Source organism: Cercospora kikuchii (assembly GCF_019650295.1).
Source record: "Cercospora kikuchii DNA, contig_00005, whole genome shotgun sequence".
Taxonomy (NCBI): Eukaryota; Fungi; Ascomycota; class Dothideomycetes; order Mycosphaerellales; family Mycosphaerellaceae; genus Cercospora; species Cercospora kikuchii.
Genome location: NW_025408586.1, coordinates 1401635 through 1416704, shown reverse-complemented (window position 1 = coordinate 1416704; position 15070 = coordinate 1401635). Strand labels below are relative to the sequence as shown.

Sequence of the window (15070 nt, the reverse complement as noted above, 5' to 3'; positions counted from 1 at the left end):
TGGGCATTTGACAATGGGTACTGCTACGCTGCGGAGGCACAGCGTCGTAGTCGTCGACACCCATCTAACAGTACTCCTGCCGTGCTGTGTTCTCGTGGTCCGCGTGCGATGGAGCGTCATAGGCTGATTATCTGAAGCCGCGATGTTTCGTGCGCCGAAGAGATCCTGTAGGAGTGGGCGAATTATCGTGGCCTGTGTCTCCTAGGCTCAGATTGTTGGTGAATCATGGCACTTACCCACGTTCCTGCACGCCATTGCAGAGATGGATTACGGGCAGATGTCGTGATCTTCCAATACCTACGAGTGTAACATGCTTTTTGTGTCCGAAAACTTCAATTGTGGTCTGCAACGCATTGTGTGAGTGTATGCAAGTCAAAGACCTTGGGTAGGCGTGTCAGAGCAGAGGGCATGTTGGTGCTGGAAGGCGGTGAGCTGGGCGAGATCAGAAGGAGCTTGTGAGAGTATCTGGCGGAGAGCATGGCGAAAGTTTCCTCGAAACAGCGCAATCGCGAGTGCTTGGCGACTGCTACGGCACAACAGCCAACGCGCTCTCATCAGCGGCTTCCTATCTTTAGACAACCTCGCCAATCATCAGCCCAGCGCCCAGTGCCATTGCAGTGCAAACCACCGAATATGCCGGGTAACAGGTCGTGAAAACTGGGGATGTGCCCAATTTCCACTCCACCGCGAGCTGTCCAGATCGCTCGCGTGCGATCTGCTGTGTCGCGATAACGATCATTTTCCATTATCGCGACGCGGCCTATGGACTGGGTACCGTCTCTGGCTGCGTCTAGGCCTGGATACAGCGGATGAATGCACCACGTGAGCGACAGGACTCATTCTGACTCTATCATGCGCAAATTTCGCATCGGCGTGCCTTGGCCATGCTCTAGAAGAGGGCAGTATGGGGTAATAGCGTACCAACCACGCACCATGATGGGGTAATGAATACCAGTTGCTTGCATGTGCTGCGAGGTCAGCAAGAACGCGATGGGGTAATGGATTCTACGATTGGCAATACTATCCTTGTGGTTACCATCGGCTCAGATCGGGCGGAACGGAAGAGATGGGGAACGTCACCTCTTTGACTTTGGAGTGGAATCCTATCACCACAGCTGTGCTATCCGTGATACTCGCCATGGGCTTGCTTTGATACGGCGCAAGTCGCGAGCCAGGCGGGGCCGTAAACCGTCTCTGGGGCTTCTCTCCGGCACACTGAGGGAGATAGATAATGGCTGACGAGGGTGCCAACCCGACAGGTCAGTCACATTAATGGCGCCTCTCGTCTTCGCACTCGTCTCGCTTTTTTCTCTGTGCTTCTGCCTAGAACTTTTACCTCTGTTCAAGAACTAGTCAACAGTCAGCAACTCAACTCACGAGCACAATGGCCATCGACATGCCACAGGACACCCAGCCTCAATGGCTCGCGAACACCGGCGCACCAAGGCCGCGAAACACAAAGAAGCCATGGCGCAAAACACCCCTCATTGAGTCCACGAGACTCTCTGAGAAAGCAGGCTGGTACGTTGACCCATGAGTCTCTCATCCCTACTTCAAAGCAACATGATGGTAAGCCGCAGAAGCAGAATTTTCCTGAAGCTCGACAACTTGCAACCTTCGGGCTCCTTCAAGTCTCGCGGGCTTGGAAATCTCGTCCTCAAATCCTACAACAATGCTCCCGATCCGCTTCGACTGCACTACTTCGCTGCCTCGGGCGGAAACGCTGGACTCGGCTGCGTGTATGCAGCCAACTTTGTGGGCCAACCAGCGACCGTCGTCGTTCCTGTCACTACGAAGAAACATATGATCGACAAGCTTTATGCCGCCGGCGCGAAAGAAGTCCTTCAACATGGAGCCAACATCGCTGAAGCCACAGCATATGTCAATGAAGTACTGATGCCACAATCGAGGGAGAAAGGCGAAGAACCATTCTACGTCGATCCCTTCAACCATCCCGACATCTGGCAGGGCCACGAAAGCATCGTCGATGAGATGCGTGATCAATTCGAAGAGATCGGCGAAGATCACCCTCCAGACTGGATCATCTGTAGCTGCGGTGGTGGTGGACTCTTCAATGGAGTCATGGGTGGCATCGAACGACAAGGTCACACATGGGCCAAGACAGGTGTTATTGCTGTCGAGACAGAAGGAGCGGACTCTCTCAACAAGGCTCTCGAGTGGAACGAGCACAAGGCAATCGACAAAATCACCTCTATTGCGACATCTCTAGGCTGCGTGAAGATCAGCGAGCGGACCTGGGACATCGTGCGACCGGCACTTAAGAGCGGCAAGGCCAAGAATATTGTCTTGAGTGATGCCGAAGCTGCCATGGGTAGCTGGAAGCTCGCTGAAGAGGAACGCATCATCGTGGAAGCCGCCTGTGGTGTCAACATTGCTCTTTGCTATGGTGGAAGAATGGAGAAGGTACTTGGTCGCGCACCACGACCAGACGAGAGCTTCGTATGTCTAAGTCCTCTGCCACATCTTGAACAACGCTAACTATGCGCAGGTCATCGTCGTTTGCGGCGGGTCCAACGTCTCGACAGACATGATTGAAGAGTACAAACGCACATACCGCCATCTGGTCGAGCCCAGCTTGCCTGGCACACCAATTCGCTCGCCTAGCCCCATCAACATGAACACCATTGATCACGGCAAGAAGGACAGCGTTCAGGGTTCTGACTCGGAGCTCGAAGACGCTGAGTTTGTTGGGCGATACAAAGTCCCCAAGGGGTATGCTGGACATGCTTCGATGGGAGATGGCTACACCGGCTTTCACATTAATGATTATGCTGTGAAGCCACACAAGCCTTCGAAGCAGAAGCGACCCCAGAATGTGATTATCTGTTGATTAGCGTACTGCAAGATACTGGCATGCTGGATGGTAATCGGCGTTGGGCAACCAAGTGTAATTGGCGTTTTATTCTGCTTCATGCTGCAAAGTCTCAAAGCTGCTTCAAGCTGAGCTACGATATGTTTTCACTCTCGAATAATGATGGTATCATTACTTCATCTTCGTACTCTCAACCTTCCACCTACTAAGACATTTTGTGCTCCGCGATACATGCTCAAATGGAATGCTCGTATAGGACTTAGCAGGCCGAACAGCAGAGTTGTGGCAGGAAGTGAACTGTCGGCTCGAGTGAGGGTGCTGCGGCGTCATTTACGGCTAGCGCGTCACGAAGGTTATGTCGCAGCTGCCACTCTCAAACACCACGCTTTCTCCTTCACACATATAGACCAACTTTCAAGTCCAACCCAAAGTTCCTAATCCGAATTACATCGCGACATAGACGCGGCGCCCGAGGGTACCAGACAGGATGCACGACGCGTAGAGCCAAAGCTGCTAGACGCGTATTCTGTAACACCGGCTGAACAATCTTCAGCGACGGCCAAGCTGTGAACGAGATGCCGCCTAGCCTTGATGCAACCCTTTACCGCGAGAGGACGCCAGTCTTCAAGCACCCACCTTTACAAAAGCGAGTCGTGCTGGGAAGCGGCGTTATCTCTCGCTCACCCGAGCGAGGTACCAATGCCAAGAGCAGGAATGCCCTCAAACCGCGAAGTTACGGAGATGGTCCGCTGCCATTCAAGCCTTCCGAAACAGCCCCGCGAGATGCTCGGATAGTTGGTCGCGTGGCCGAGCCGGGAAAGCTGCCCATGTTCACGGTGAAAGTGGGAGACGTCGAAATCGAAGACATTACTCTCCACGAAATTCTGGAATATGTCTCGCCTTATGAACTGGAGCGTTTCGAGAATGAGCAGTTCGCGGAGGAACGTGAGGCACTCGCCGCGGCACTGGCAGCAGCTGAGACTGAGGAGGAGAGGCGCCGGCAGCGGCGAAAGGAAAAGGCCAGACGCAAGGGCATTGTGCTTTTTGAGGAGGTCAATGACGAGGAACTCGACTCGGCGGATGCGAACGAGGTTGTTGGGCGCCATGGCCGCGCTCGACCTACTTACAAGCACCTATTCAAAGCGCCTCAGGAACGTCGCCGACGGCGGAAGCGAGACCCAGAGACCGGAGAATTGTTACCGCTAAGTGACGAAGACGATCAGATGGACACTGGCGTTGCCATGGACAGCTCAGACAATGATCAAGACCTGCCATCATCAGGCAATCGCGAATCTGCGTATCTAGGTGGCGAGCTGCCAAAACGTCGCCGACGAAAACGCGACCCAGTGACTGGAGAATTACTTCCTCTGCCACCATTGCCACATGAACTTGGGCAAAGCCCAGAGGCGTCTGTCGCCTCTGTGCAGAAGGTAGGATTACTGGCGACACTGGATCCGAACAAACGTCCCAGACGAAGACGGCATCCAATCACTCGCGAATTGATGCCACTGGGCTGGAGGTACGACCCGGAGACGGATCCTATGGCCCGAAAAGCAGCTGGCTCAAGCCCTTCCATACGACGACTCAGCATCTCCCAAGAACAGCAGCCCAAGCGCGTGAAACTGGCGTCAGAATCTTCGGCAGATGATCATCCTCGAGCAGCCAATACGACTCGCAATAGCCCACACCAGGCTTCACCACGAGGAACGTCCCGTCAACAGCAAAAGCCTACCGTCATTGATCTATCAGAGACAGACGACTTGCATGACGAGAAGGAAGAACAAAGCAAGGCAATCTCAGCTCCATCTCCTGGCGTAACAAGATCGACTCCAAGGACCTCGATGCTTCATCCTACAGCGCATACAGCATCATCAGGTTCCTCTGGCGAACGGGTCACACTTGCCTCATTTCTGAAAGCCTCTGCAACTCTTGCGGATGAGTCTGACACAGACGATTCAGAGCTATTCAAACAGAAGCCCGCTGTGAGAAACACTGCGACTCACGGCAAGACTAGCATTCTCAATCCTATTGCATCAAAGCAGGCCGTCCACCCTGCGGAGGACGAGGCAGCTGACAATGATGAGTCCGATCTGGATGACGGAGAGTGGTTTGTAGAAGCCATCGTCGGCCACAAAATGTCAGACCCGAGGAGCCATCCCGGCAGGCCGTCCATAATGTTGTACAAAACAAAGTGGGAGGGCCACGATGAACCTACCTGGAAGCCAGCGGACAGTTTCGTTGACCAGAATACTGTCACTGAGTACCGTGCCCGTGCTGGGCTAGACAACCCAAAGCAAGTGATCAAGAGCCCTGGCAGGATAGTACCAGTCGTGGCATCGAGTAGCAGGTCTTTCACGGGGCCCAGCTTGGCACAAGGATCGAAGCTCCAAGGCTCAAATTCGGCCTCCGCTTCATCGAATGGCGGCAGCGAAGGGGATGAAGATGAAGACGGATATGAGATTGAGACAATCCTCGCGCACCACATGTCTGACCCGAGAACGCATCCGGGAAAGCCGCAGACGATGCTTTACAAGGTGAAATGGGTTGGATATCCAGCAACTGCAGCGACGTGGGAGCCGAAAGGAAGCTTTCCAAACCTCGACATAGTCAATGCGTACCGCAGGAAGGTCGGCTTGAAGCCTGAGACGCGCTGATTGCGGCAATGTCTGTGAACGCATGTTATTTGCGTAACACTGCAGTCTCGGACCGCATAACGTGGTCAGCGGCCAAGAAGTGCGGGCAAGCTATAGCTGTCGTGCCGGCCGGACGGTGCCTGCCGAGCCTTCACATCGAATCAAAATAACCTTACTTGGTAACCTCATCTGCCCACTTTGCTCCTATAATGCTCTTCCAATATGCGCAGCTTGGCTCGGACGCCATTCGACTCATACGCTTCCATGCTCGCACCACATCCAATGAATTGCATGTAACTCTCGAACACCAAGCGAGATATTGGGAGCCAGATGTTCGCTACTTCGCGCTTTCCTGCCAACCTGCTGGCCAAGATGTAGATCGGCAAGGCGTCATCCTGAATGGCAGAACAAGAATGATCGACTTCAACGCCTGGAGTGCTCTCGCTGATGCTGCGAAGACCAGCAAAGAAAACGATCGTTACTGGCTTAATGCACTGTGTGTCAATCAACAAGACAAGACTGAGGTGATGGAGCAGCACAGACAATTGAGACAGATCTATGCTGGAGCCGAGAAAGTGATACTTCGGCTGCATTCTCACAATGACGCCCAAGCATCGGGAGATTTGGCGAACAAAGCGCAGGCATACATTGATCAAGCCGCTGATGGCGAGGCTCTACTCCAGTCAAAGAAACTTATCGTGGTCCTTGACGAACAAGAAAGGGAACTTGATGCGAATGATTTGAAAGATGTTTCACGTGCAATCCGAGAGTCGCTGTGAGATGGCATTGAGGAACAATCAAGAAGAACATTCTTTGCCACAGACAATATTAGATTTGAATGCTGCTACTCCTCAGTACTCCGAACAATCGCAGCCATTCTCCCTTTCCAATCAGATCCAAGATCACCTTCTCACTTGGCAATGCCGCCCAAGGTCTTCTCGAATTCCGTCTGCCCAGGCGCATTTTGTTGTGATTTAGCTGGAGTCGCACGGCCAGAGTCTACCTTGGACACATCTTCAGGAGCAGAAGCAGAAGCAGGCTCAGGTGCAGCAGCGCGTTTGCGACCGCCCAGCGCCTTCAAGATAGCTTGCAATCTCGCCTTTTCCGCCTCTTCCCTTTCCTGTTGCTTTTGCTGCCGCCATAACGCCCTCCTCTCCTTGTACTCATCCTCGTGAGAGTACTGCGCTGCAGCCAAAGCGTTGGCATAACTCGTCCGGATCTGATTTTGTTCAATCTCGGTCAGAATCGAATCGGTCGAGATGTAGCCTTGTTTGAGTTTAAGGTAGCGGGCTTTGGTTTCTTTGGAGAGATGGTGAGTTCTCAGGGTGAGTTTGCGGCGGAGGAGAGTCTTGACTTTGCGATTCTCCCACTCGTCTTGATCATGAGTGTACCAGCCGACGACGGTGCCGGAAGTGAAGCGTCCACGATAGTACTTGTTATGGTAAAGGTCTTTGCTCTGGTCATGAATGCGTGGGGCGCCTAGAGAGGTCTACGTTAGTGATTGTGTCGGCAAGAACAGATATTTGGCGTGGCACTTACGTCGTCCAGAGACATTGTACTCTCCTTCTGTGATTCTTCTGCATGCTCGGGGAAGATCTCGCTCGTCTCCCCATACACGACGTACGATACGGTCAGGACGATCGAAAGGACCGTTGCGGAGACCTGCTCCTCTGGTGATTCTACGGTTGAGAGTGCTGCGCATTTTGACTAACAAAAGGAACGACGCAAGATCAACTCGCGGTAGAAAAGGAAAATTAAGTATGAGCAAATAACAGAATGTGATTGAAACGGGAACAAAATCCAAGACAGGGAGGGAGTCTCACTGAACTTGTACCATATCGATGTCTTGCGGTGATCACATCTGCAGGACAAAGAATGGTCTTTGTGCTAATAATAGGGCCTTGTGATCTTGGGAGTTCATCTCCACAGGAAATTGTCTTAGACAAAGGATGAGTGCAGGAGGCTCGCAGAAGCGACGATGGCTCTAGATTGGGCTTTCCATGCTCGAGTCTGGGAAAGCAGACTGAGCATGTGTGAGAACATGTCACAGGGTGAAAGGGACAAGCGATATAATGACATAGCTTCGTCAGGTTCCCCGGGCCTTGAAGGAGATCATCTCTCACCGACGATCGGAAAGGACGATTTACTTCTCAGTGTGAGCGGTGCCAGAGGAACGTAAGCACACAGTAAAGCAGCAACGAAGCAAAAGAACAGGCGCGAATATCCTTGCGAAGTATCATAGTACACTCTGTCTTTCGTGCAGCCTGTGGAAGTATCAAAAGCAAAAAAGAATGGTCTCAAGGACTTTCATATATAGGAATAGCCGAAGGTGCTAATGTATGTCAGACATTGCATCCTTGAGATGGACTGATGGAGTAGTACTCACGGGCTCGAACCCACGACTAGAGAAGAAGTCAGAAGACGATTCAAGAAGCCATATGAAAGGAGGTGATATGTACCCTTGAGGTGTCTATGAGCAATGCTTTGCAATTGCTTAAGAGCCACACGCTCTACCGATTGAGCTACCCCGGCAACTTGGGGCTGTTGATGTCTTCAGGCAATTGCAAAGCGAATATGACTGTACACTGGGTAGGGGTGGGGGCGTAGTGTCGAAATTTTTCTTTGGTGCGAGGTTGTATCGGGCCGGAGATCGGTGCGAAGGCAGGGAACCGACGGCGACTATAGCCCAGCAACCTGAGCGCGGATGGCAGGACAGCATTTCAGAGAGCATGTTATGGATCATCGCGCTGAACACGTATATCGTGCAGTGTTGTCGACTGGTCATACGGGGTTGGGTCTGATATCCTCCCCATCAGGTGGACATTCCACAACTGAGCGGTTTTGGCGATAGCGAGCTGGCTCTGTAACCACGGCCTGGCATTCTTTTGACAGCACATGTGGCTGCACTGCTCAAGTCTTATTCCTGGCCGAACTGGGCGAACGGCTGTCTGCCATCGTTGGGCAGAAAATGGATGTAAGCAGTAACTATCTAACCGCGATCCTTTGGAGATTGTGAAGGCGCCGCTAGCGAAAAAAGACTGCGATGGTCGGTCTGGCCACGGTGTAAATGATCTGAAAGCTACGGGAGCAGCGTGGCAGATGATAAGGAATTGTGGCGTGGATGAAAGAAAGTCGGAGAGGCAGACAAGCAGAACTGAAGTGTGCGGAAGAAGTTGAGCACAGGCCACTTCCTCTTTCGGGACCTCCGCCCGCAACTTCCTCCGTCTCTCGCGAAATGTCGATGGGGAAGTAGACACGACATTGACGACGGACGGGGTTTGAACATCGAGCGATGAATGCTGGACAGAAGAGCGCGCGGCGATTGGCGTCAGGCAATGGTAGGATGCAATGCTATACTGATGAAGGGGAAGACTTCTAACACTCCGCCAGCACTTTCACGCGACAACGTATGCACCTCCTGCTTGAACCGACTCGCCCATCCTTCATCACGACGACATGCTTCCGCCGCCGCCGCAGTAGCTCAGAAGCCCGCACAACCTCCACGAAAAGCCAAAGTAAATCCTCCTGTCACACGACCCGAACCTCGAAAGGCCTTCCGAGTGCTATGCAGTCCTGTTCTGTCCAGGCCACCTCAAATCACCCGGGAATTGACATCATTTGAGAAAGCCTTCTTTCTCTACCAAAAGCGTCTCAATGAGCGGCTAGCCCTGCCATTCACACGCTACTTCTACACCAAAAAGGGCACACCAGCCGATCTCGAATGGAAGCGAAAAGCGCCAGCACGAAGAGGTGTGGCCGCGCGAGACGTGGGAGCATACAACGCATATGCCGATGATGGATGGAACGACGAAGTGCCGATAGGGAGTAAACTTGGTGAACCTGAAGACATCTACGAAAAGCTCATTCGCGATGCCGAGGGCAAGACCATTTCCGATGACCTCGTAGGAGATGCTGAAACAGGAGGGGAAGAAATTGCTGGAGACGCAAAACAAGGCGAGGGAGTTCGCAAACCTGTGGGAGACGTCGTGATCGAGCGTCCTGCGCCGCGGAGGACAGAAGCAGATGAGAAGAATGATCAGAAGAGTCTGAGCCGAGCTATGGACCGGACATTATATCTCCTTGTACGGGACAAGCAAGGCGCATGGCATTTTCCACAGGACCGCATTTATGGTCGGGAGAACTTGCACCAGGTATGTCCTTCTCCCACACTTCTGCTGACACGCGCACGCCAGAGCATGAACTAACATCTGACCAGGCCACCGAACGCGTCCTCCTCCAAGCCGCCGGCATAAACATGAACACCTGGGTAGTGGGCAACCACCCTATAGGCTACCACGATCAAATGTTCAAGTCACCTCAAAAAGCCACAATCCTCGCCAACAAGCTCGTGACCACTTCGCGCCAGCCGTTCGAGCGCAAGGAGTACGGATTGAAGGCTTTCTTCATGAAAGCCCGGATCATGGCCGGCCAAGCCGATCTGACCAACAACGCATATGGCGATCAGGACTTTTTGTGGTTGACACGTGAAGAGATTGAAAAGGTGGTTGATGTGGCCTATTGGAGGAGTATTAGGGGCATGTTGCCGGCGAGGTAATGGACAGGAGAGAGACATGCATACACGGTAGCGAGTGGGACTGGTAGGACTATCGGGTGGCAACACTGGCATGTCAAACAAGAGAGAAGAGGAGGGGATGCGTCTGTATGAACTGTATATATAGGCAAAAGCTGAAAGGAACAAGCTACGAGAAGCGAGCCCAGCTCGTTCACAGACTGGCCATAATCACGGTTTTCAAAGAGGCATAGCATGACGTCGGGGACTGCAAAGGTCGAGACAAAACCCACGCTGATATGCTGCACTTTACGCGCAATATGCACAAAGCGATTCTGTACAATACATACATGATCAAGGGCCTCTTCCTTTGGCAATACAGCCTATGCAAGTTCTCGCCCTCTTTTCGCAATTTGTTGTTACTGAAGACCCTTCCCTTCTTTAACCAGCACCTCTCCCTCTTCTTGCAGCTTGAACTTCTGAATCTTCCCGCTCGCCGTCTTGGGATAATCCTCTGTCCAGAAAACAAACTTGGGCACTATTTCAAGAAAGTCAGCAGAGATCAGCACAGGCACCAAAGCTGGAAACTCACCCAAATGCCCACTCAACCTCTCCCTAACATAATCCCTCACCTCCTTCGCACTCAATTTCTCGCCCTCGGGATTCCGATTCCTCACCACAAAAGCCGCCACAACCTCTCCATACCTCTCATCTTTCAATCCCACCACACTAACCTCTCTCACACCCTCATGCGACAACAAACAATTCTCAATTTCCAAAGGATGAATATTCTCTCCTCCACGAATGATCAGATCTTTGATCCGGCCCGTGATTGCCACATACCCTTCTTCATCCATAACCGCTTCATCGCCTGTGAGCATGAAAGTTTCGTTTCTGCCCAACAGGGAAGGGAGAGAAATCATGCCTTCTTTGGTCTTCTTGGGGTCGTTGTAGTATTCTTTCATGAGGAGGTAGCCGCTGACGGCGAGTTCGCCTTTTTCGCCTACTTTGAGGGTTCGGGAGTGGTCGAAGGGGTCGACGACTTTGGCTTCGACGTGAGGTTGCAGTTTTCCTACTGTTTCGATGCGTTTTTGAAGAGGGTCGTCAGTGCGCGTCATGCAGCTTACGGGGGAAGTTTCGGTCATGCCGTAGCAGATCGTGAGTTCGGTGAGGTTGAGGACTTTGTGGAGGCGTTTCATGAGTTCTTGGGGGACGGAGGAGCCGGCTGCGATTCCTGTTCGGAGGTGTTGGAAGCCTTCGTTCGGTATTGTTTTGTTGGCGATTAGTTCGAGTTCTGCGAGGAACATGGTGGCTACGCCGTAGAGACCTGTGCCTTTGTAGTCTTGAACGGCTTGGAGGGAGGCGAGTGGGTCGAAGGCTTCGGTGGGGAAAACGATTTGGGCGCCATGTGTTGCTGTGGCCATGTAACCTAGAATACAGCCAAAACAGTGGAAGAGAGGTGGAGGACAGACGATCACATCTTCAGGAGTGAGAAGCATGCGAGCACCGATCTGCGCGCCATTGTTGAGGATAGAGCGATGTGAGAGGCAGGCAGCCTTGGGTGCTGAAGTGGTACCGGAAGTGAACTGGATGTTGACAACATCGTCCTTGTGCAGGTTTTCGTACGATATTGACTGAGCCGATTGTCCTTCTTGGATCGACTGGAAAGGTACTGTTGCGCCCAAGGCTCCCGGATCGACTCGGCCACGAGAGTTGTCCACCAACACAATCTCCTTCAGCGAGGGACATAGTTCCGATTCTAGCTTTTTGCCTCCAATGCCAGGTGCGATATGCTTCAAGATCTCCGAATTGTTTCGTGGATCTTTGCGAATCAAATGTGTCTCCGTGCCAATGATCAAATGTGAAGTCTCCAGGTGGTTCAACGCGCTCACGACTTGGTTGGCGTTGAAGCTCGGATTCAGCGGATTCAGTATCGCGCCCAGCTTGAATATGGCATATGTTGCGATCGCGAACTCAATGTTGTTGCCCAATGAGACGGACACTCGATCGCCTTTCTTCACACCTATGCTTTGTAGACCGTGTGCCAACGCGTTGGATTTCTGGTCCAGCTCGTTGTAGGTCAACGTTATACGTTGGTGCCTTGTCGACACACTGTTTCACTTCTCAATGCAAGCTCTTGGTCTCTTTCATTCGCCTCTAACAAGGTGGGAGAAGAACATACGCGGGTCGGTCGCCATAACGCGAGACAATGGAAGCAAAGTGCTCAGGCACGGTCTGTTCGAGAAGCGGTGGCTGTGACGCAACAGATCAGCATAACATCCATTAATCGTCCTCAATCCACGCACCTCAGAAGGCCCTCGATCGTGTGCAATAGTGAGCAAGCTTCGCTGCCCATTTGCGATCCTCGGTTCTCGTCGCCATAGTGCTGGTGAGCGTTGCAAGCTCCCAAGCCTCCGGCTACCCAAAGTCCGGAGGAACATGTCTCCAGCAGAGCTTCATGAAGCTCAGCGGAGCTTTCTGCAGTCGTAATGACATTGTGAAGGGACGGTGAAGGGGCACTGCATGTCATAAAGTGGCTTCGGATCCGTTTGAGCGGAGTCGAGCTCGTGTGGGGAAACGCCAATGCACGAGCCGCGAGACGACGATCATGAAGCGAGGCTTGAGCCGAGAGCCGAATGCTGAAGGAACAAGGAAGAGTCGTGCAGTATGAGCTGTTTCTCGTCGTTGTGCAATCCCATTCGTTCAGCAGACCAGAAGCCATATCTGGTTGTTCTCGTATGTAGTGGGAGTACCTCGCTTCGTGATGTCGAAGCTCGTGTCCATCTACCAGGTCCTTCATTTTGTTCATCGAGTATGCCACTGTCGTAACAACAATAATGCCGATCTCATGCCCATCGTCCCGTCACATATCGCACACACAGGCTTGTCCAGTACGCCAAACACCATGCTTGCTCGCCTCGTCTCCAATGCCGATTCATAATTACAATGCAGTACCGAAAGTCATGTTCCTGGCATCACACTTGGGTCTGAAGACTTCGCGCTCTAGAAATCTGCAAACATCTTGTCGTACTTTTCATACATTTCCTGAGACAAGATTAGTACTGGCAAAATGCAACTTGTCAGTTTCACTCACCTTTGTATACGGTTCCTTCTTTTCAGGCTCCGGATCATATTCGTCAAAGTTGCGCGTATCATCTGGGCTTTTCAGGTGTGGTATGATGGGCCCTTTCATCCGCCGGTGGTACAAATCATCCCAGTTGATACTTGAGAACCACGGATGTTGCTTTACCGTTGTCGCTCGACCTGCCATGTTGCCCAATCGTTTCGTCACATCCACTGTACACAGTCCTCCAATGATATCTCTTGCGTCTTTCGACATGGCACTCGGATATCGCACTTTGCCTTCAACAATCTGTTCGTAAATCTTCATAGGATTCTGGTCCCAGAATGGAGGTTGTCCAACTAAAAACTCGTAGATCAGGATTCCGAATGCCCACCAGTCCACTGCCGTCCCGTGGCCGGTGTTTCGAATCACCTCGGGCGCGAGGTATTCGGGCGTGCCACATAACGTATAAGTCTCGCCTGTATGTTCGTCAGTCTCCGATGCGTGGCTCACACCATTGCTGGCAGTCGTTTGGTGCATGGGTCGATTTTTCATACGATTCTCAATCTTTTTCGCAAAACCAAAATCCACGAGCTTTAGGTGACCTTCGGCGTCGATTAGTATGTTCTCCGGCTTAAGGTCTCGATACGCGACGCCTTCGCGCTCGTGCAGGAATTCCAGTATCAGGACGATTTCTGCGGCATAGAATTGTGATGTGGGTTCGTTGAATCTTCGCGCTCGTCGTAAGTAGGAAAATACTTCTCCGCCTGGACAGTAGTCTAGCACCATGTATAACGACTCCGGGTCTTGGAAACTCGCGACCATGGTCGTGATAAAGGGGTGGCCGGCCACGGCGGCCAGGACATTTCGTTCGTTTCGAACATGCTCAACTTGCTTCAATCGTATGACATCTGCTTTTCGAAGAATCTTCAACGCGAACACTTTGTTCTTGGTCTCCTCTTTTCGATTCGCCAGACGCACGAGCCAGACGCGCGCAAATGTGCCAGTGCCCAGCGTTTTGACGAGATCGAAATCGTCGCGGCGCAAGTGCTTGCTCGAGTGCCCCACTGGTTTGTGCTGCGGATCTACGACAATCTCATCCGGCTCCAATGGTCGCTTGTCGGCCTCCCACTCCGACAGCCTTTGCTTCTCGTTCTCATGCTCGGCTGCATCTGCGCTTCCGTTGGCGCTATGCGAACTGCTTCGGTGGAATCGCGAGGCGATGTTATGGACGACGCCCGGCGCCATGCTGGGCGAAGTTGTCTGCTATCGGTACCGATACGGGAAAATATGTTTCTCGCAATGGCGTTTGTGTCTGGCGGCGCAGGTCTCTGGAAAAATTGTTGTCGACACCGTTGTTGTCCTCGGGCAGTTCTGTAGGGCAGCGGGTGTTTTTCTTTCTCCAACTGGACTACTGCCACCACCGCATGCTCCTCGGCGATTCGATCGGGACAGCGAGGTGAAACGTCCTTTCGTGGTAAGGTCAGCTCTTTCAGCCGCGAGTACCGGTGGTTCGGTGGCTCGTGGGTTGCACGCGCGCGCACAAGCCCGAGAATAGAACTGGATCTTTGTGCGAGCTGAGGGCGTGCCGGCGGTGCGATGGTGGGTGGTGCGGTGCGGGTGAGGGGGAGAATGTTGGGTCGGGTCTGGCACAGTTTGGGCCTTTGACGCTCCAGCAGAAGCTAGACGATGACCTACTCACAAGCTACGAAGTCGGCGGCAGAGAGCTCTGCTGCTTTCTGCTGCTCGCCGCTGCTGCTGCTCAATTTGTGCAGTCGGACGTCATGGCCCCCAGCTGTCGAATCCACACCCACGCAACCATGCCACTCACCAAGCAGGGGCCGCGGGTCGAGATGCACGCAGACTCAGACTCGCCCATTTGCTTGTTTGCGCTTTTCCCTCGTCGCTCTTCTCCCGCAATCGCGACAGTTGCGGTACTCAGAGATGCAGTATCGATATCGTAGCAAGCGAGTGCCGCGGTGATACGCGAAGAGGCCATCTCGTGCGTGGGAAGAAAGGGCATCGTCCAT

The 15070-nt window shown here is 52.7% G+C and overlaps 7 protein-coding genes across 7 annotated transcripts; 4 read left to right on the top strand and 3 right to left on the bottom strand.

Moving 5' to 3' along the window:
- Window positions 1-1384: 1384 nt before the first annotated feature.
- CKM354_000833600 (uncharacterized protein) lies at window positions 1385-2851 on the top strand (the record flags this gene model as incomplete). The annotated part of the gene is made up of 3 exons (XM_044803707.1): window positions 1385-1521; window positions 1584-2460; window positions 2510-2851. 3 exons carry the CDS (start codon window positions 1385-1387, stop codon window positions 2849-2851), a joined length of 1356 nt encoding a protein of 451 aa, XP_044659642.1.
- A 557-nt stretch (window positions 2852-3408) lies between these two features.
- CKM354_000833500 (uncharacterized protein) lies at window positions 3409-5487 on the top strand (the record flags this gene model as incomplete). The annotated part of the gene is made up of 1 exon (XM_044803706.1): window positions 3409-5487. One exon carries the CDS (start codon window positions 3409-3411, stop codon window positions 5485-5487), a length of 2079 nt encoding a protein of 692 aa, XP_044659641.1.
- Window positions 5488-5675: 188 nt separating this feature from the next.
- On the top strand, window positions 5676-6245 carry CKM354_000833400 (uncharacterized protein; the record flags this gene model as incomplete). The annotated part of the gene is made up of 1 exon (XM_044803705.1): window positions 5676-6245. One exon carries the CDS (start codon window positions 5676-5678, stop codon window positions 6243-6245), a length of 570 nt encoding a protein of 189 aa, XP_044659640.1.
- A 131-nt stretch (window positions 6246-6376) lies between these two features.
- On the bottom strand, window positions 6377-7168 carry CKM354_000833300 (uncharacterized protein; the record flags this gene model as incomplete). The annotated part of the gene is made up of 2 exons (XM_044803704.1): window positions 6377-6945; window positions 7006-7168. The coding sequence occupies 2 exons, from the start codon at window positions 7166-7168 to the stop codon at window positions 6377-6379; spliced, it is 732 nt and encodes a 243-aa protein (XP_044659639.1).
- A 1590-nt stretch (window positions 7169-8758) lies between these two features.
- CKM354_000833200 (mitochondrial 54S ribosomal protein YmL17/YmL30) lies at window positions 8759-10021 on the top strand (the record flags this gene model as incomplete). Its single annotated transcript, XM_044803703.1, has 3 exons — window positions 8759-8804; window positions 8857-9617; window positions 9683-10021. The coding sequence occupies 3 exons, from the start codon at window positions 8759-8761 to the stop codon at window positions 10019-10021; spliced, it is 1146 nt and encodes a 381-aa protein (XP_044659638.1).
- Window positions 10022-10395: 374 nt separating this feature from the next.
- Window positions 10396-12417, bottom strand: CKM354_000833100 (uncharacterized protein; the record flags this gene model as incomplete). The annotated part of the gene is made up of 4 exons (XM_044803702.1): window positions 10396-10514; window positions 10569-12088; window positions 12159-12229; window positions 12283-12417. 4 exons carry the CDS (start codon window positions 12415-12417, stop codon window positions 10396-10398), a joined length of 1845 nt encoding a protein of 614 aa, XP_044659637.1.
- Window positions 12418-12979: 562 nt separating this feature from the next.
- Window positions 12980-14288, bottom strand: CKM354_000833000 (uncharacterized protein; the record flags this gene model as incomplete). The annotated part of the gene is made up of 3 exons (XM_044803701.1): window positions 12980-13021; window positions 13071-13519; window positions 13598-14288. 3 exons carry the CDS (start codon window positions 14286-14288, stop codon window positions 12980-12982), a joined length of 1182 nt encoding a protein of 393 aa, XP_044659636.1.
- Between the last annotated feature and the right edge of the window lie 782 nt (window positions 14289-15070).